General features: G+C 37.0%; 1 protein-coding gene across 3 annotated transcripts in view; it reads left to right on the top strand.

Moving 5' to 3' along the window:
- The window catches only part of LOC106871767 (vacuolar protein sorting-associated protein 54), a 484,461-nt gene that overhangs the window by 309,368 nt on the left and 153,712 nt on the right, over window positions 1-21,381 (top strand). For all 3 annotated transcript variants that reach the window (XM_089359786.1, XM_089359787.1, XM_089359788.1), the window contains one exon: window positions 8,680-8,729. In XM_089359786.1, the coding sequence (XP_089215912.1) occupies window positions 8,680-8,729 (50 nt within the window). The remainder of the gene's footprint in view (window positions 1-8,679; window positions 8,730-21,381) is intronic.

Below are 21,381 nucleotides of genomic sequence, written 5' to 3'. Positions count from 1 at the left end.
CCCACTAACAGATGCACTTTAAAATCATATGCGGGACACACACACACACACACACACACAGAGGTACAACATCAATTTTTCAGAAATTCCAGTTCCAAAATCTATTCCAGATTACTGATTTTATCAAACCAGATGTGGTCAGACTCTAAGAAGTTCCAAACAATCAGTACTCAGAAAATTGATGTGGTAGCTGTATGTGTGTGTGTGTGTGTGTGTGTATAGGCGTAGGAGTGGCTGTGTGGTAAATAGCTTGCTTACCAACCACATGGTTCCGTGTTTAGTCCCACTGTGTGGCACCTTGGGCAAGTGTCTTCTACTATAGTCCAACCCATGCTAGCATGGAAAGCGGACGTTAAGCGATGATGATGAATAAGACCAAACCTGAGCCAAACCAAAATAGCAACAATGACAAGAATTATAATAATAATCCTTTCTATTAAAGATACAAGCCCTGAAATTTCTTGGGAGTGGGTAGCTGATTACATCAACTCCAGTATTCAACTGGTACTTAATTTATCATCCCCAAAAGGATGAAGTGTAAAGTTGACCTCAGCACAATTTGAACTCAGAACATAAAGAAATGAAATGCCACTAATGAATCTCCCAGCTCTCCACCTTGAAGAATTATAATAATAATAAAAATTAGCAGAACCCGTGAATATTTCATTGAATTAATGGTAAACCTATTGGGTTATTTCTGAAAACTTTATCCAAAAAACCTGAAAGTGTAGCCTGTGTTGTGTCTGTATAGAAAGATAATCACTCATCTGCTACTCATTGAAAAGTGGAAGAAATTGGAATACGATGATTACTTAATGCACTTTATATATAAACTTTATGCACAATTTTATAGACTTAATACAGAGCACTCATAAAATAAATATTCACTCTTATTTTTCCATTTCCCCCATTAACAAAAAATATCCCGTACATATGATACAACCTTTAGTTAAATTGCATACATCTGCCACTTAAATAAGCATGAATATTTCACGGAATTGCACTTATACGCATGTGTTAAGTGATATGTGATATAAAAACTTAGTTCAATTTTTAAAAAATACACTTTTCACTATCCAACCATCACCATCATCATCTCTCTCACCTCTCTCTGACCTCACCATTGCAATACCACCCTTCTGCTAAAATTATATTATTAACTCTCCTCCTAAAATTATACTATTAACTCTCATCACTACCTCCAACTAACTTTGTTAACCATGTAATGAATATTACGTTCCTCCTACCTCATGTCATAGACGCTTCTCTCTCCCTTTTTTCTTTCTCCCTCTTTCTGTCTCTGCTTTATCCTCTTTTTCTATCTCCTCTGTTTCCCTTTAATTAATCATGTGAAAGCGTTACAATTAAATTTCCCTCTACCATACGCTATGAATGCTTCTCTCTCCTTCTTTTCTCTCTCCATCTTTTTCTTTCTTCCTCTTTCTGTCTCACTCTTTGCTTTATCCTCTTTTACTCTCTCTTCCCTTTTCCTAATCATGTGAAAGCGTTACAATTACATTCCCTCTACCTTACATCATAGATGCTTCTCTCTCCCTCTTTTCTTTTTCTCTCTCCCTCTTTTCTTTTTCTCTCTCCCTCTTTTCTTTTTCTCTCTCTCTCTTTTGCTCTAATCGCATGAAAGTGTTGCTGACAGACTAAGTAACGGAATGAAAAGAAAAGAACAAATGAAGTTGCATTTATTGGTGATGTATGCATGAATGTAATTTATGTCCAGATATGGATTTTGCTCTGAAGTCACAATGGAGATACTGATGATGTTGATTTTGCCTGGGATTGGGCAAATGTATCTGTTGATTGAAGGATATAATTCTTTTATCTTCAACTCAAATTGTTTTGATGCCTCATGATTCATTTTACACCATGTACATCGATCTAGGTAATGACTTTCCCAAGAAAGTTAAGCTGTAGAGATTTTAGTGATTGTTTCAACTTATCCTTATACCTAAGGACAGGTCTTCGTTTACTGTGGTATCCCTCTGCTTGTTGGCCATACAAAAGAATTTTTGGAATGCGGTCATCTTTCATTCAAACAACATGTCATACCCACCTGCACTGAATTCTCAGCAGCATGCTTTGGATACTAGAGATTTCACATTTTTCTAAGATTATCTTGCCATTTTATGTTGCAGATTTTATGTGACGGTCGGAAGCAAATACTGTATCTTATTTTTAATGTTTTTGATTGTATGGTATAACAAATATTATTATTTCTTAAGTGAGAAAGTATGATGGTAAACTGGTCACTTATAAGTATTCATCACCATGCATAACTCTTTAATTCAGCCTGTGTAAATGTTATGATAAATTATACGTACCAAGACGCTGAACATGCGTTTAATACGTGCATGTATGTTGAAGATACGGATTCGTATTCTTTTGACCGTTACATAAAAAAATACACAGTTTCATAAATACAGAAATAAATTTAACAAGTTGAAAGAACGTGAAGTAAAAGGAAATAAATTTCTACATCAGTTTATGTACATTTGGCATTTATAGAATAATTGGAAAGTAAGGTCATTTTGTCGTTGAGAATTACGACTTAAAATGCACACTAGCTAATCTTTCAAACTAACTGCTAGAGTTCACAACAATTCAATCTTGTTGGATTTGAGTATTGAACATGGCATAAAGATTAGCCAATACTTAAAAGGGTGAGTGTCGTGGATTTGATTGACAACCCAACGATCACTTAAGAGTGAGTGTCGTGGATTTGAGTGACAATCCAACGATCACTGGAGAGTTTCCCAAAAATCAGGGTTTTTATAACTGCTCATACATGAATTCTAGAACCGTACTTCGTGAAAGGTTTCTGTAATGAAAGTTCAGAATTCGTATATGCGCAGTAATTTTTAACCAATGAGAAATTAACAATTTCTCCTGTTCGGGCAAACGAACCTATGTTCTCTCTCCGTCTCTTATGAGTTTGCTACACAGATATTGCATAGACTGCACATGTGAAAAGTTTCAAGTTTCTTTATATGTTTGTTGTAGGTAGTCCATGCTTCTACTCCAGACACTAGTATGCTAAAAATACAAGATTTGTACACACTTATTTTAGTTTTCAGGTTGACACTATGTTCATCCCACAAACAATGGGCAAGTTTTCCAAAAGAATTTATAGGCTTGGACAGTGATATCACTGTTACCATCATTCCTTTATGCTATTACCCTTATCATTTTATCAGGAAGACCAACTTTTGACAAAATTTTCCAGAGTGCCTCACGATTCATTGTATTAAAGGCCTTGATCAAGTCAACAAAGACCATGTGCAAGTCAGTATTTTGTTCGTGTGCTTTTCCTTGAACTTGCCGGGGGGCAAAAATTATGTCAACTATGCCTTTCCCAGCCCAAAATCCACATGGGATTCATGATATATGCTGTTTATTACATGTTTATTAATGTGGTTAAGAATCATCCTCACAAGAATTTTTCCAGCTATGCACAACAAACTTATTCCCCTGCGATTATCATATGCACTCTTCTTCTCCTTGTTTTTGTATAAGTGCATTATAGATACATCTTTGAACTGTTTGGTAACAAATCCAGTTTCCCACATCAAACAGATCAATTTGTGTAGCTTTCTTACAAGTTATCTACCATCATGTTTGTACACTTCTATGGGAATACCATTTTGTCCAAGAGCTTTACCATTGGAAAGTTGTTTAATAGCATTCAAGGAAGGGTCTTCTGCAAGTTCCTCAGTTATAGGTCATGGAAAGATTTCATTGATTACTTAAGGATCGGTAGTAGATTCTTGATTTAATACAGATTTAACGTGTTCAGCTCATCAGTTTAGAATTTCATCTTTGTTACTTAAGAGTTTTGTTCCATCATTAGAAAGAATAGGTTCTGTACCACCTTTTTTTAACCAAATACACTTTTCAGATTGTCATACAATGCTTTCAAGTTGTGAGAGTTAGCTGTTTGTTCCATTTCTTGAGGGGTTTTTTGCCCACCAAGAATTTTTTATTGCACACAGTTTTTTCTGTGTAGTTTTCTTAGAGATGTATTGAGATCTGACTGTTGGTGAGATTTTGTCTGAGATCCATGCCTTGTATCTTTTGTGCATAGTTTCTTGGAGAGGTTTAATTTGAGAATTATTCTTAGCAAACCAATCTTGGTGCTTGTGTTTGATGGATCCTAGAGCTTCTTCAGGAGATGGTTTGATACTGTCACAAATATTGTACCACAAAACTTCAAAGTCATTGCTTTCCTCTATTTTTGCAAGCTTTGAATTTAAATGCATTTCAAAATTCTTTTGTCATTTCTGAATTCTTTAAGGAAGAGATGTTTATTCTCAGAAATATACTAGATCTCAGTGGCCTCTTTGTATATGGTTTAACAAATACCTTACTGCAAACCATTCTGTGATCCAAGTAACACTCAGGAGTTTTGTGAGTTCTGGTTAATCTGAAATCACTGCAATCCTTGTTCTTAGTTATAACATAGTCAAGCACGTGCCAGTTACCAGTTCAGGGATACTTCTAGGTGTTTTTATATTTATCTGCCTGTTGAAACAGTGTTAGTGATTGCTAGACGAAACTGTTGACAAAAAGACAGCAGTCATAAACTGCTTTCATTCATCATTCCTACTCCATGCTTTCCTATTACTCTTGATCATACTCTTGATCATATCTATTGTGGCGTTAAAATTGTCCATCAGTATAATTTTGCCATGGTATAGAATTTTACTGATAACTATCTGCAGTTTGGAATAGAGGATGTTGTGTTCCTGTTCACATGCTGATAAAGTAGGTACATATGCACTGATAATGTGCATAGATGAGGATTTACTTATTGGGATATGGAATGTCAAGAGATGCTCATCAACAGCTTGAGGGTCAGCTGGCAATTTGCAAGTAGAGTTGATTTAATGGCAAAGCCAACACCATGAATTCTTGGTTCAGCTGCTGGCTTTCCACTCCCCCAAAAAGTATAGCCACTTCCAACTTTTTCTAATGCACCAGTGTCTGCAAGTCTAGTTTCACTTAGAGCTGCATTATTGGAGCCGATTACCTTCACAATTAGTGCTGTTTTTCATTCTAGGCTGTCTCTGCTGTCTTGTAAAGTTCTTACATTCCAACAACCAAAGATTAGCATGCATTCTTCCTATCTTTATCGTAACTGCATTAGACTGGATGGCTAGACATCTGCAGTTAATGCCAAGCTTATTGAAAGCAACACTTTTTTTAGAGTTCCTTTTCTCATCCTACTTCTCATATTGGAGAAGTACTGTTACACCTAGATATGACTGCTTGCCACACAAAATAGCAGTAATAATAATAATAAGGATAATAATGATACAGATAACAAGAATACGGATAATGATAATAATAAGAATAACAGTAATAAGAGTAATAATAACAGAAATTGAAATATTAACAATAGGAGAAATACCTAGCCAAGGATAAACCTCTGTATCTGGCTTTCGTTGACATGGAGAAAGCCTTTGACAGGGTCCCCCGATCCCTTATCTGGTGGTCAATAAGGAAACTAGGGATAGAAGAATGGTTAGTGAGAGCTGTGCGAGCCATGTACAGAGACACTGTCAGTAAGGTGAGTGTCGGCAATGAGTACAGTGAAGAATTCCAAGTAGAGGTAGGGGTCCACCAAGGTTCTGTCTTCAGCCCCCTCCTATTTATCATAGTCCTCCAGGCGATAACAGAGGAATTCAAGACAGGATGCCCCTGGAAGCTCCTCTATGCTGATGACCTTGCCCTAATTGCTGAATCACTATCAGAACTAGAGGAGAAGTTTCAGGTGTGGAAGCAGGGACTAGAATCAAAGAGCCTTAGAGTCAACCTAGCTAAAACCAGCGTCCTAATAAGTAGGAAGGTAGACAAAATACAAACCCCTTCAGGTAGATGGCCCTGCTCGATCTGTAGAAAAGGTGTAGGTAGAAACTCTATAAGATGTACCCAGTGCAAGCTATGGACACATAAGAGGTGCAGCAATATCAAAGGCAGGTTAACTAGGAAGTTAGTTTTTGTATGTGGCAGATGTTCAGGTGCAATAAGCACTGAAAATGTGCAGAAAACAACTTCTGTCACATTCCAGGGAGAAAAACTAGAGGTAGTTGATAGCTTCTGCTATCTGGGTGACTAAGTTAGTAGTGGGGGTGGGTGCGCTGAAAGTGTAGCTGCTAGAATAAGAATAGCCTGGGCAAAGTTCAGAGAGCTTACCTCTGCTGGCGACAAAGGGCCTCTAACTCAGAGTAAAAGGCAGACTGTATGACGCATGTGTACAAACAGCCATGCTACATGGCAGTGAAACATGGGCCTTGGCTGCTGAGGACATGCATAAGCTCGCAATGAATGAAGCCAGTATGCTCCAATGGATGAGTAATGTCAGTGTGCATATCCAACAGAGTGTAAGTATCTTGAGAGAAAAGTTGAACCTAAGAAGCATCAGTTGTGATGTGCAAGAGAGACGATTGCACTGGTATGGTCATGTGGCGAGAATGGATGAGGATAGCTGTGTGAAAAAGTGCCACACCCTAGCGGTTGAGGGAACCCATGGAAGAGGCAGGCCCAAGAAGACCTGGGGTGAGGTGGTGAAGCATAACCTCCGAACATTAGGCCTCACTGAGGCAATGACTTCTGACCGAGACCTTTGGAAATATGCTGTGTGTGAGAAGACCCGGCAAGCCAAGTGAGACCAAAATCCAAAGCCTCTGCCAGGGGTGTAGCCAGCCCACTTATGCGTAACATTCCTTCTTTGGACACTAAACTCCGCTTGCGAAGACCTGTTGAGGCAAGTGAAATCGAACTAAATTTGTAGACTGGCACCCATGCCAACGTCCTCATAGAACACTAGATTTGGCTTGCAAAGAACTATTGGGGCAAGCAAAAGCGAAATCGTGATGGCACCTGTACCAGTGGATCACTAAGAGCACCGTCCAAGCGTAATCGTTGCCAGAGCACCAGCTGTCTGGCTTTCATGCCGGTGGCACGTAAATAGCACCATTTGAACATGACCCAGTGGCACGTGAAAAGACATTCGAGCGAGTTCGTTGCCAGTACCACTAGACTGGCCCGTGTGCAGGTGGCACGTAAAATACACCATTTTGAGCATGGCCATTGCCAGTACCTCCTGACTGGCCTTCGTGCCGGTGGCACATAAAAGCACCCACTACACTCTCGGAGTGGTTGGCATTAGGAAGGGCATCCAGCTGTAGAAACTCTGCCAAATCAGATTGGAGCCTGGTGTAGCCATCTGGTTCACCAGTCCTCAGTCGAATTGTCCAACCCATGCTAGCATGGAAAGCAGACCTTAAACGATGATGATGATGATGATGATTAGTAATGGTGATACTAAACATGAAAATCATGGTAAAAACAACACTAATAGCAGCAAGTATAATGAAACTTGTAAAAATCAAAATGATAAGCGTACTAATAAAAATAATGAAAATGGTAAGAGAAATATGAGATGGGTATCAGTGATGCAGCTAGTAATAAAGATAGGGCTAGAACCAATAATAATAATAATAATAATAATAATAATAATGAAAATGGTAGGAATAAAACTAAGTGTAATAATAACAATAGGAGGTGTAGTTACACCAAAAACAACAGCTATAAAAATTATAAGAAGAGGAATACTAATAATAAATGCCATTACATAGGATACTGTGCAACATCTTTCAAACTCTGATTTTACAACTATGTCTCATCATTTAAATATAAAAGTATGGAAAACTTGACTTGGCATCATGGTGTTATCAAGTACCTGCAGAGAAAGGGTTTAGTCCTCAGGGACATTCATGCTGACATGGTCACTACATTATAGGATGACACTCCAACTTTATTAACAGTGCAAAAGTGGGCAGTTGAATTTAGGAGAGAATTGGAGAGTCTTGAAGATGACCCATTTTGTTCTTGGGTTGTGTTCTGTAGTCAAGTGTCAGGGTGTGGTGATATGAGAATGAACTGGCTCAAATATTGTGAGCCATAGAGTATTCCTTGGCATGCATTACATTCTATCTGGTTGTTAATTGTTGGATTGCATTTCTTTTTTCTTATTAGAATCACTTCTTTTATTTGCAGGTTACTGATATTATGATATATTGCTTTCATATTAACAGGGATGTTTTTGGTTTGCATTTTTCAAGATGTATATTTTGAAAGGTGATTTTGCATTTAATCAAGAGTTTGACTTGCTATATTTTTACTGACTCCAACTCCAATAATCCAATGATTGCTTCTGACCTACCTCAGCTCCAGTAACCTAGTGACTCATTCCACAACTCACACTCCAGTAACCTAATAATTATTTCCTACACCAATAACTCAATAATTAATTCTGATTCCACAGCCCTAATTTCATGTTCACTTTATACAATCAGTCTACGAGGCTCTGCAAAAGTTCATGGTGCTGCTGTTTGTTCACTGTTTAATCCCTAAAGTTCTAAAATGTATTTTGCAATTTAACTTACTTGTAACAGATCTGTTGCACGTTATTTACTTGGAGAAAATGGATCATATACAAGGAGAAACTGGGTCATTGTACAAGAAAGAAAATATTTTAGAAAATAAAGATGGTGAAAAAGAAAATCTAATCCTCTTTGTTCAAAGTGATTTTTTTTTTCTTATAAAACTAGTATTTTCCATTAGAGTTAATATTTTCTTTGTATTTTTTAATCCAAATTATAGGCAAACAGATTTGTTGAACGATTCCATGAGGAGAGGAAAACTAAATTAAGGTAAATTGAATTTTAAAATCATTTTGCCTCATCATTTTACACTTGCTTTTCATGCTGACATTGATTGGATGGGTTTTTGCAGTTTAAGTCAGTTCTTAATCAGAGTTATTGTCTTCCTAGATGGGTCAGAGATTACACCTGACTTGTATGTTCTGTTGTTGATGGGGTTTTGATAGCTAAATGTTCTTTTCAACTTTAACCACTGGTGCCTTATATCATGGCACCAGCACTAGAGAAGTTGGCAACTTATGTCACCTCTGCCTTTTCAGCAAACTACTTTACAGAATGTACCAAGTGCATTTTATCATTGGACCAGCACCAGGGAGATATGTTGTGTCTCTAATAAGGCAAAATGAAAGGGTATGCTTGGTCTACACATACCTGCTTGTTCATTGGTCACTTTATAGGTTATACTAGGTACATTCTATCATAGCACAATCAAATGAGAGGTTGTCATGTTTTTATCCTCATCAAGACAAGACTTAAGAGTCCTCTCCACACTATGTATTTGTTCATTTGTTAATCACTTTACAGAGTGTGCTGTGTGCACATTATCATGACACCAACACTAGTGAGGTTATCTTGTACTCTACAATATAAATGAGTCCTCACTACTCTAAACTGTCTCAGTTCATTCAGGGTGACATGACCAAAAACTTGATTAACCCTTTCATTACTATATTTCTGACCAAAATACACCCTTCATGAGTTTCAATTAAATTCTAAAATTATCATGAATTTAGACTAGTTTCATTAAATAACTGTAACTTATTTACTTATCAACATATTAATGTGGTATTTGGAACATAATTACAGAAAGGGTTCTTAATCAATTCTATTGCATAACTTTTGTCTTAAAGTGACTCTAATTACAGGTAAATCTCGGTAAACTGAGCAAAAGGTAAAAATATTAAAATTTTGTTTAAACATCACCATAGAAAATGAATCATCTGCTAATATTCAATTGGGTATGCAACAAAATTTTGATATAGAAGAATTGTGCACATCACTAGATTATCAGTTGAATTTAATGCACAACAAAACTGGTGTACCACAAAGGTGAAATAAACTGATATACTGGAATCCACCTAAATCCACCGCAAGTTTGACCAAACTAAAAAATCGGTCAAAAAATAATATACGGCCCTGGTTATGGTATGGAAGTGATAAATTCGAGACCACATCATACCCTAGGCCATGCTGACTAACATTATTTTCCCTGAATAAAAACTAAATCCACAGCACTACCCAGTATTTGCTTCACAAATTTTCCAAACTTTGACCCCTCATTTCGTGGGCTTTCCTGGCATATACTGTTTGCTTACATTCTGTGCAACAGTTTGTTTCCACAGTGATCGCTTCAAACAAGCATACTGAAAAAAATAAAAGTCTAACAGTTTCGCTTCCTAAGAAAAACTATGGATAGACCCTATCTCCTCAGAAAAATTGCTAATAAAAACATTTTTAAAGTTTTTACTTCATTCCGATGTAAAATCATCTTTACTGTCACTATTGCTGCTTTCAGTTTCTTCAGAATTGCTGCTTTCAATTTCGGATACAGAAATATCCTATTCATTCTCGTACACCACATGCTTTTGTTCCTCATTCATTCTTTTTCTTGATATCTCCATATTTTCTGTTGAAAAACCTTTAAATTCGGAATCACTGCTTGATAGCATGAAACTCCTATCCATTTTCAAAGTTGAAAAAAGAATTGATGCAGAAAAAATGTGGAAAAAAATCTCCCAAAATTCACTGGGTTCAGATATGTCAAACAATGTCGGATACTATTTACAAAGTGAAATCACGTATTTTCACAAAAGTACTAATGAGATTTGTGCTTGAATTCACATTGAAATAACAAGGGGTACTCTCAGCCGGCTGCGTCTGGGTTGTTCTTATGAACCAAAAAATTTTTTGGCCAGCTTAGTATCGAGAAGGTTAAAAAAGAGGGTGATTACTGATGAATTACAGTGAGGAGAAAGAAGTAAATCATAATCCCAAATACTCAAATAATAAAACCCTGAAAAGATCAGTCTCAAAATATTTAAATTCCAGAAACCACAATCTCTGAATATCAGAATCTCTAAAATATGTTTTATACACAGGCATATCCATATGGTTAAGAAGTTTTCTTTGGAAGCACATGGTTTAGGATCTGTTTCCACTATTTGGGCAGCGTTGAGTGATGTGTTCTTCTATAGCCACATGCTGATCAATGCTTTGAGTAAAACTGGTTGACATATATATACACACACACATATATTTATAATGACAATGCCAATGATCATGCTACTGTCGCCATTGCCACTAGCTACTATTATTTAAGAAAGAAAGACATTTGTTACCATGTTTCAAAATGGGATATATTTGAGAAACATTAAAATATTTACTTAAAGAACCTTTGTTAGGCGTACTGGTGATTATAAGTGGCATAGATTTATTGTCATTAATCTTTGAAAGACAGTCAAGAATGTAAATAGTATCCTTATTGAAGTGGATGTTGAAACAATGATTATGATGATGAGACCAGTAATATGTTATGCAATTTAAACTTAACTATACCAATACACATGTGCACGTGCACACACACACACACACACACACATGCCAACAAAAGGAATGCCATCAAACTTTATCAACCACTCTATTAATGAAACATTAACTAGTTAATTAAGAATACTGTAAAACCAACTAGATGTTGTACATGTATTACTGAGAAAATAATAATAAATGAATAAGAATGAAGATGACTTTTCAATTATGTAACAATTTTTTCTATGAGAACTTATTGCTTACTGATATGTTACATAATAGAACAAAATAACCACTTCATTTCATCAGGCATTATTTGAATTATCACATTACAATGCAATTTGTGAGGTACTTTTCAGAAATCTAGAAAAATATTTTAGGAGAAGCAGGTGTATCCAACATACTAATTAAAGGGAAAGGTGTAATTTAATATTTTATCCTTTATGATTCAGATTACTCTGTGAAATATAATGCATATTTATTCACATTGTTTTAAATTAATCATACATTATCTTGGAGACTTGAGATTTCAATGATGTAATTATTTATTTCCAAAATGACATTGTATGAGAAGCCAGGTCTGGCTGGATTGAACATAAAACAGATAGATAATATGGGCCAGATATAGCTGGTTTAAATGCTAAAGGATTAACTAATCAGCACATTATTTACTGAGGCATTTAGAAATGACATTTAATGCGATAAATATATTTCTTTTACAAATGTCACAGCAATATTCATCTGTAGATAAATACTACAAACCTGTTAATCATTTAAATGACCTCAGTGTAGGTGAGACAGTAGTAATCAAGTAATAAAAATTTATATTTTCAAGAAATCGCCAGTTTACATTAAAGAAAACTCAGTGCCAATCACAATGAATATAGAAATACATATAGACACACGCATATATGTATGTTTATATGTATACACGCATACTATCTTCCTAGTAAGGCAACTGCAACAGAAGCATTTAATGATAAATAAACTGCTATACATAATATTTGTCAATATGGAGACGGCCTTTGACAGGGTCCCTTGCTTCCTCATCTGGTGTTCACTGTGGAAGCTAGGGGTAGATAAGTAGTTGGTGGGACCTGTCCAAGCCATGTACACGGATGCTGTCAGTCAGGTGAGAGTCAGCAATGAGCATAACGACAAACTTAGTGTGCAGGTAAGAGTTCACCAGTGATCAGTTCTCAGCCCCCTCCTGTTTATTATAGTCCACCAGGCCATAACTGAGGAATTTAAGACTGACTACCCTTGGAAGCTCCTCTATGCTGATGATCTTATTCTCTTGTAGAATATGAGAATAAATTTCAGGTGTGAAAGCAAGCAGGAAAGCAGATTACTAATCCCTTCAGAGAAATGGCCCTGCTTGTAGAAAAGGTATAGAGATTCCATATGGTGCGCCCAGAGCAGTGTATGGATACATAAGAGGTACAGTGGATTCACAAGAAAGTTAACAGAGAAAGTATTCTCTGTGTTTTGTAGATAGGCAGGTACAATAAACACAAAGAATGTACAGGAAATAGACATCCTCAAATGTCCAGAGGGATCCTTGCAGGTAGTTGATAGTTTCTATTACCCAGGTGATGAAGTTAGCAGTGAAGGGGGTTGCTCTGAAAGTGTAGTTCTTAGAATCCAGTTGTACAAAGTTCAGAGAGATGTTACCTTTGTTGGTAACAAAGGCCTCTCCTTCAGAGTGACAGGCAGATTGTGTGAAGTCTGCAAGGTTATGTAGTAGTGAAACATGGGCTGTTACTACAGAGGACATGCAAAGGATTGAAAGACATGAAGTCAGCATGCTTTGTTGAATATGCAATGTCTGTGTGCATGTATTATGAAGTGTAAATGTTTTAAGAGAAAAACTGGGCACAAGTGGCATCAAATGTAGTGTGCAAAAGAGAAGACTGTGTTATGGTCATATGGTGCATGTAGATGACAACAGCTGCATAAAGAGGTGCTGATCTCTAAATGTGGAGGGTACATTTGGAAAAGGAAGTCAGGGGACAAAGTGGTAAGAAATGATCTTCATATGTTAAGCTTCACAAGGGAGATAACAAAGAACCGAGACAATTGGCTATTTGCTAGGCTGGAGATCTACCTGCAAACAATATATCCTCGTTGAATCACTTCCCCACAACTTATCCTACTAATAACTCCACCTGCTACCTCTGCCCATTCATTATACTCCTCCTTCATCTACCACTATCCTTTTGCAATCTCATATACTTGCCTGCTCCAGTCCTCAGCCCACTCACTTTCACCACCACTTACTCTTACTGTCCACTCTCTGTCCACCTCAGGCAGCTATGTTTCCCCTCTAATGCATGACCCCCTTTTCTGTTCTCAATATTACTCCTTATCTCAGCTGAGGGGTCTTCTCTTGCAAATTATTCAGTGACCTCACTGCTGCTGGTGCCATGTAAAAAGCACCCAGTACATTCTATAAAGTGGGTGGCATTAGGAATAGCATCCAACTATAGAAACCATGTCAAAGCAGACAGCAAGGATTAGTGCAGTCTTCTGACCTGCCACTTTCTATTGAACTATCCAACTCATGCCAGCTTGGAAAACAGACATATATACACCCATATATACATATATATATATATATATATATATATATATATATATATATATATATACTTTATTTAAAAGCAGCAGAAATATAACAAAAAAACCGTTACTCTGAGTTTCACGTTCCCGTTCATCGGACAGAACGGGAACGTGAAACTCAGAGTAACGGTTTTTTTTGTTATATTTCTGCTGCTTTTAAATAAAGCATATTACTCTACCTCTGGTATTTGAGTACTCTTTTTTCCACCTTGTTGCACATTTCATGTGCTTACTCCGGTATATATATATATATATATATATATATATATATATAATAAAAAGTTTTGAATGGTACAACAATGCACTATAATACAAAAAATGGACTATATACTTGTTGTAATTTAGTTATCCATAATCCGATGATATTTCGGAATACATTCTTAGATGGAGTCTCTGCTATTAACTGTTTACTAACGGCTTTTCTTTTTTTCTTTTTTTTTTTTTTTCCGGAAGTGTCGCAGTAGTGGTCCCATGAAGCTCCTTCCGGAATTCCTCATGAGAAGTGCGTGAGGTCGGCTATGTTTCAATCTCGTGTGTGTTGGTATATCTGTAGCGCTGCTTCTAAGTTATGTGTTATACGTGCAGCTTCTCCTTTTTTTTTTTGTTATCAACAATACATGTTATTAAGAATGGACCTACATGCGTAGCTAAATAATATATTGATTACCAATCTCCAGCCTGTTGTTAATTTGGGGTCCTAGTCTGTGTATGAGTAATTCTTCCTTAATTCTTAAATTACCCAAATTTCTTTCATTGTCCTCAATTGTGACTGTTATGCTTTTGTCAGTGTTCCAGCATCTGTCTAGATGTTTTCTGAAGGAGGAGGCTCTCATGTTCAGATGTTCTTTGATGCGGACGTGTAACGGTCTTATTGTGCTACCCACATAGAACTTTTGCATTTGTTACATTGTATTCTATACACAGCATTTACCCGTTGGCATAAAACTGTGTCACGGATGGGACAATTTGTTAATGTGCATTGATTGTTATCCCTTATTCATTTCTTTGCGAGGTGTTCTCTCAGAGGGGCCGGAGTGGGCTAGTTGTATGGCTGTTCGGATGGCTGTAGTTATCCTCTTGCTAAAATGGGGTATTTTAAGGAAGCATGTGTTGCTGGGTTTTCTATGTGTTCGGCGTGTTGGTCGTCTTGGGTACTTAAGCCAATTTATAATGGATCTAGGATACCTGTTGGTTTTCAATATATCTAGGAAGCGTGTAGTGTGGGTCATCTTTTCCTCCGTTCTGCTGCACTTGGGAAATTTGGGTAATTTAAGAATTAAGGAAGCATTACTCATACACAGACTAGGACCCCAAATTAACAACAGGCTGGAGATTGGTAATCAATATATTATTTAGCTACGCGTGTAGGTTCATTCTTAATAACATGTATTGTTTATAACAAAAAAAATAAATAAAAGAGAAGCTGCACGTATAACATATAACTTAGAAGCAGCGCTACAGATATACCAACACACGAAATTGAGACATAGCCAACCTCACACACTTCCCATGAGGAATTCCAGAAGGAGCTTCATGAGACCCCTGCTGAGATGCTTCCAAAAAAAGAAAAAGCCGTTAGTAAACAGTTTATAGCAGAGACTCCATCTAAGAATATCTGAAGAAGGAATTGTATTCCGAAATATCATCGGACTATAGATAACTAAATTACAACAAGTATATAGTCCATTTTTTGTATTAGAGTGAATTGTTGTACCATTCAAAACTTTCTATTCTTTACAAACAATACACAATGTTTCAAGTGAACTACAATACTCTCTTATATATATATATCTGTGTGTGTGTGTGTGTGTGTGTGTGTGTGTGTGTGTGTGTGTGTGTGTGTGTGTGCGTGCGTGCGTGAGAGAGAGAGAAAACTTGCAAGGTACCACACGAGTGAAAATATACAGGAAAGAGGATTTAAAAATGCAGAGGTCTTTTTAAAGATGTTTATTGACTTGACTGGTTTCACTTTTTAAAAAAAAGATTTTCAGAAGTAAAATGTAAGGCTTTGTGTAGCCTTTGTGGTGTTAAGAAATGGTTATCATAGTTGTATTAAGATACAGTGATAGTGTTTTTGACAATGATAAGAAAATGTAAAGAAATAGAATCTTTGACAATTATAAGAAAATGTTAAGAGGGGTTTTTTGTTTAAACAGTTTAAATAAAAGTGTTCAAAATAGGTAGTAAAATAAATTCATAGTTATTTATAAGTTGATCAGAAATCATGATTGTATAGAAGCATATATACAGAAAGAATTTGTAGACAGTATTTAATAGGAGAAATCGTGTATTGCTTAGTCAAATCTTCATCAGAAATCATATTTAAGTATTTATACAGAATTTTAGGGGAATGGCCAACCTTTTTTTCTTCATCTCCAGTCTTGTATGTGTGTTTGGCAGGGATGGTTGCTATTTTTAGAAATAGTGTGGGAGGTTGGTTGGCGGTGGGGGGGGGGGACTGTTGATATAGTTTGTGGAATCAAAGGAATTCTTTTGTTTCTGGGCTAGTCTGTCATGGTTCAGTGGTTTTTGGACTGGTCTTAGAGTTCAAGATAGTGTGTGTGTATATATATGTTTTTTGTGTTTGTGTGTGGGGTTTTTTTCTGACTGATCTTAGAGTTCAGTATGGTGTGTGTGTGTATGAGTTTGTGTAGGTCATCATCATCATCATTTAACGTCCACTTTCCCTGCTAGCATGGGTTGGACGATTTGACTGAGGACTGGCGAACCAGGTGGCTGCGCAAGGCTCCAAACTGATCTGGCAGAGTTTCTACAGCTGGATGCCCTTCCTAACGCCAACCTCTCCGAGAATGTAGTGGGTGCTTTTATGTGCCACCAGCACGAGGGCCAGTCTGGCGGTACTGGCAATGTCCACGCTCAAATGGTGTTTTTTACGTGCCACCTGCACTGTGTTTTATATTTAGCAGAGTGGTGCTTTTATATGTGTGCAATTTGTGTGTGTATGTATGTGATTTGTATTTGTCAGAGTGTTGTGTGTGTATGTGTACATCTGTGTGTGTGTGTATGTTTGTGTGTCGTGTTGGTGAGAGGGTGGTATGTGCATGCACATGAGTATGCATGTGTGTCTGTCTGTGTATGTTTGTAGTTTTATAATTGTCCAGGTGGTGTGTGTGTGCGGGTGCATATGTATGTATATGTGAGTATCAGGATGGTATGTACATACACACCACCCTGATAAACGTAACAAACACTTACACACAGAACCCCAGACAAATACAACACACACATACACACTCACCACAACACACACACTTGTGTGTGTGTGTATATGTTGGTGTGGTTTATGTAGCTTTTGGGTGTGTGTGCATTTGTTGTGGTGTAGTGTGTGTGTACGTTGGAGATGAAGGAAAAAAAGGTTGGTCATTCCCCTAAAATTCTGTATAAATACTTAAATATGATTTCTGATGAAGATTTGACTAAGCAATACACGATTTGTCCTATCAAATACTGTCTACAAATTCTTTCTGTATATATGCTTCTATACAATCATGACTTTTGATGAACTTATAAATAATTATGAATTTAGTTTACTACTTACTTTGAACACTTTTATGTAAAGTGTTCAAACACAAAATTTGTCCTAACATTTTCTTATAATTGTCAAAGACTCTATTTCTTAACATTTTCTTACCATTGTCAAAGACTATATCACTGTATTTTAATATGTCTCTGATAACCATTTTTTAAATCAACAAAGGCTAAACAAAGCTTTACATTTTACTTTTGAAAATCTTTTTTTTTTAAAGTGAAACCAGTCAAGTGAATAAACATCTTTAAAAGACCTCTGCATTTTCAAATTCTCTTCCCTATATATATATATATATATATATATATATATATATATATATATATATGAAGTTGGCTTTCCAATCTCATGGTTCTGGATTTAGTCCCACTACCTGGCTCCTTGGGCAAGTGTCTTCTATTATAGCTTCGGATTGACCTAGCCTTGTGGATGGATTTGGTAGATAGAAACTAAAAGAAGCCTATCATGTGTGCTGTGCATGTGTGTCTTTTTGTCTGTTTGTTCCCCCACTACTGCTTGACAACTGGTATTGGTTTGTTTAGGCCCCTATAACTTAACAGTTCAACAAAAGAGATCAATAGAATAAGTACTAGGTTTAAAAAAAGAAAGGTAGTAGGGTCGATTCGTTTGAGTAAAAATTCTTCAAGGCGGTACCCCAGATTGGCCCCTGTCTAGTGACTGAAACAAGTAAAAGATGTAATATGTGATTTAATTTATTCTTACCATTATGTAATCAAACTGTTGAAATAATGATGTTGTTGTTGTTGTTGTTATTATTATTATTATTATTATTATTATTATTATTATTATTATTATTATTATTATTATGGCCATCAATTGGACAAGCCATGATAGACATCAGCTCCATTAGATTTGTAAACAAATCTACTGTTTTGCATTCATTTTAAATTTTATCCCCTCATGGAGAGGAAGTGATCTGCATTCAGGTTATGAGTTTGTTTTGTATATTGTCCCCAAAATTTTTGAAGGACTTGTTGATTTTATTTTACAAGGATAATCCCAAAAGTAAGGTCTCGAAAGTGCTGGCAATGCAAGGAAACTGTGCATGCAGCTATTGGTGACACTGTTGTGCATGTGCTTCCACACTCAGTTTTGGTTTGGCAATTATATCTGATGGAGTTCCCGATCGACACTACCACCAAGTGTGAAGTTCATGCAGTTATTCAGTTTTTGAACGCAAAAGGCATTAAACTGATTGAAATTCATTGCCAATTAACAGAAGTGTATGGCAAGCTGTGCATGGATGTCAAAGATGTCCGCAAGTGGTGTAGGGAGTTTGCAGCTGGTTGTACTGAAATTCATGATGAAGAAAGAAGTGAACGACTATCAATTTCCAATGAGATATTTGTGAAGGTTGAGCAAATCCTGCATGAAAATCGGTGGGTCACTCTGGATGATCCCTGCATTTTGGTTCCTGAGGTTTCCCGAAGCACTGTAGGTTTTTGAGTGAAATATCAGAAAGTGTGTGCAAGATGGGTCCCATGAATACTCACAGAAGACCATAAACAGCAACCCACCTTATAGTCCAGACTTGACACCCAGTGACTACCACCTGTTCCCTAAGTTGAAAGAACGTTTGGCTGGAACGTGCTTCATCAACACAGACAAAGTGAAAAATGAGGTTTAGTGCTTCCTCAACAACAAGCCAGTGAGCTGGTATCACATGGGCATACAAAAACTGCTCCAGTGCCTACAAAAATGCATTGACCGAAATGGCGATTATATAGAAAAATAGATAATGTTCAGACTTTAAAATGATGTAAACATCATTGACAATAAATGTTTCTGTGATTTCTAAATATTTTTGAAGATCTTTCTTTTGGGATTACCCTTGTACTTTTGTTTGCAAAATTTTGTTTTCTCCCTCCATGGAGAAAACATCAAATAAGTTGGTCAAGCTTGTTAATGAGAGAGGAGGAAAGAGTAGGGAGAGTTACTAGATTGTAATGACAGAGGGTGAGAGCAACAAAATGCTCTGTGTCACTGTGAAAACAGACAACAGCATACAATGCAACAGCAACAACATTGAAGACAAGCAACAGGAAAAGAAAAACACAGAAAATTCTAAAAATACTAACAAAGAAAACAATGAAGCCATCACCACCACCAACAACAACAACATGTCAAGAAGCTACTAACCTACCACTAACAACAGCAGCAATAACTCCAATACCACTAACAACAATATCTGCATCACCAACAACAGCAGCAGCAACCACATTTGAAAAGCTAATGGGGTGATGGCTTTCACTAAAATTAGCAAACAAAGGTGGACAATCATGCTGTTGACAGGGATTTTAGATGATAGTATTGACACTGCCTAGTAAAACCAAGCTTGCTTGTAATTTTACCTGACCAGAAAGATGAAATCTGGAAGAATAGGCTAACATACAAATGTGTTAATCATAATACTAGAAAAATAGAAAATCTGACCCTAACATAGGTAGAGAAATGCCTGAAAGATGTCTGGGATTTGATATGGCATATGAGAAAAGGAAAGGAATTTGGCTCACTGATCACAATATGCCATTCTGAAGTAAAAGCCAAAAAAATCATAATCCATATGTGTACTTTACAAAAACATATTTTAATTCCCTCCTGTTTGGGAAAATGGTGGGGTGGGGGTGCATAAAGTAACTTTTTCAGATGTGCTTCCAGAACTGAATATACAGTATTTCAAGATGATGCTGGAGGAATATGGTGATATACTCACTGCGAAATTGATTCTGAAAGAGAACTGTCTGTGGTCAGAGTGGAAGTGGAAATGCTGATCACTGCAGGGAATTTCTACAAAATCCCTGACCTCATTTACATGGTTGTGCTGAGAATGGGATGTGTGAATGTGCGTGGCCTTGCTCTCAGGTCACTTGACATAGATTGCTGGAGCGCATGCACTAGCACTCATTTCTGACAGCATATTCTCATCCCATGGTGTGTTGGGGTCGGGCAGTGGGATAGCCGTGCTATTCTGAAAATCCTTAGATCTCAAAGTATAGGCAATCTTATAATGCCAGGATGGAAGATGGTAGTCCAGGATGTGAGTGATTGTGAAGACGGTGCCTTTATACTGGTGACTGTATATGCCTTGACAAGGACTGGAACATCAGATTTCTTCACGCATCAAGAAACATTCCTGGGAATGTCTCGTACAAAGCAACTCTATGGGGCTAGTACATAGCAGAAGTGAGTGCAAAGCCTTGAAAATCTGCTCAGAAATTTCCAGCTGTCTGTCAGGTACTGACTGGATTTCTCTAATATGCCAGTGGAGACATGGAGCAACTACAACAGGTCATCCAGATCATATCTAAATAGCGTATTTGTTAGGTTAGTGAATAGGGAAAGTATGCTCACAGTTCAAAGTGGTTGTCTACACAGATTGCAAATTTGTGATCTCAGTCAAGATCCATAGACAGGAAGCCTGTTACTGATAGTCGAATGCATCCTTACTGGTGTGTAATCCCAAACAGGTCTAGCCACAATAGCCTCCATCTTATATGATACATCAGAGAGAGAGAGAGAGCTGGGAAAAAAACTGGCTTTAGTGGGGTGGTTATTAATTTGGATCAATTTGAAGCAATCGATATGGTCAATCATTGTTGCTTGAAAACCATCCTGAAATCAGTCAGATTTGGATCCATTTTCAGAGGCTGGATCATTGCAATGTGCAGTGATACCTGGGGAGGTAGGTCAGTGCCTTTGGATGGTGTTGTTGAATGCTAGACTGATGGACCAGTTAACTGTTTGGAGTCTGGTCCAGTCCTGACCTTCAGGTGGAGATGAACTGGGATGAATGAGGTGATAAACAGAATGGTCAGTCTTACCCAGAAATGGACAGAGAGGAGGCTGTCCCTAAAAGCATAGGCAGGAGTGGCAAATGCTTACATCTCCTCCATTATTATTTATTGCCTGACCATTGTTGCCTTTCCT

Source organism: Octopus bimaculoides, chromosome 11, assembly GCF_046866305.1.
Source record: "Octopus bimaculoides isolate indiv1 chromosome 11, ASM4686630v1, whole genome shotgun sequence".
Taxonomy (NCBI): domain Eukaryota; kingdom Metazoa; phylum Mollusca; class Cephalopoda; order Octopoda; family Octopodidae; genus Octopus; species Octopus bimaculoides.
This window is presented reverse-complemented; position numbering and strand designations above follow the sequence as displayed.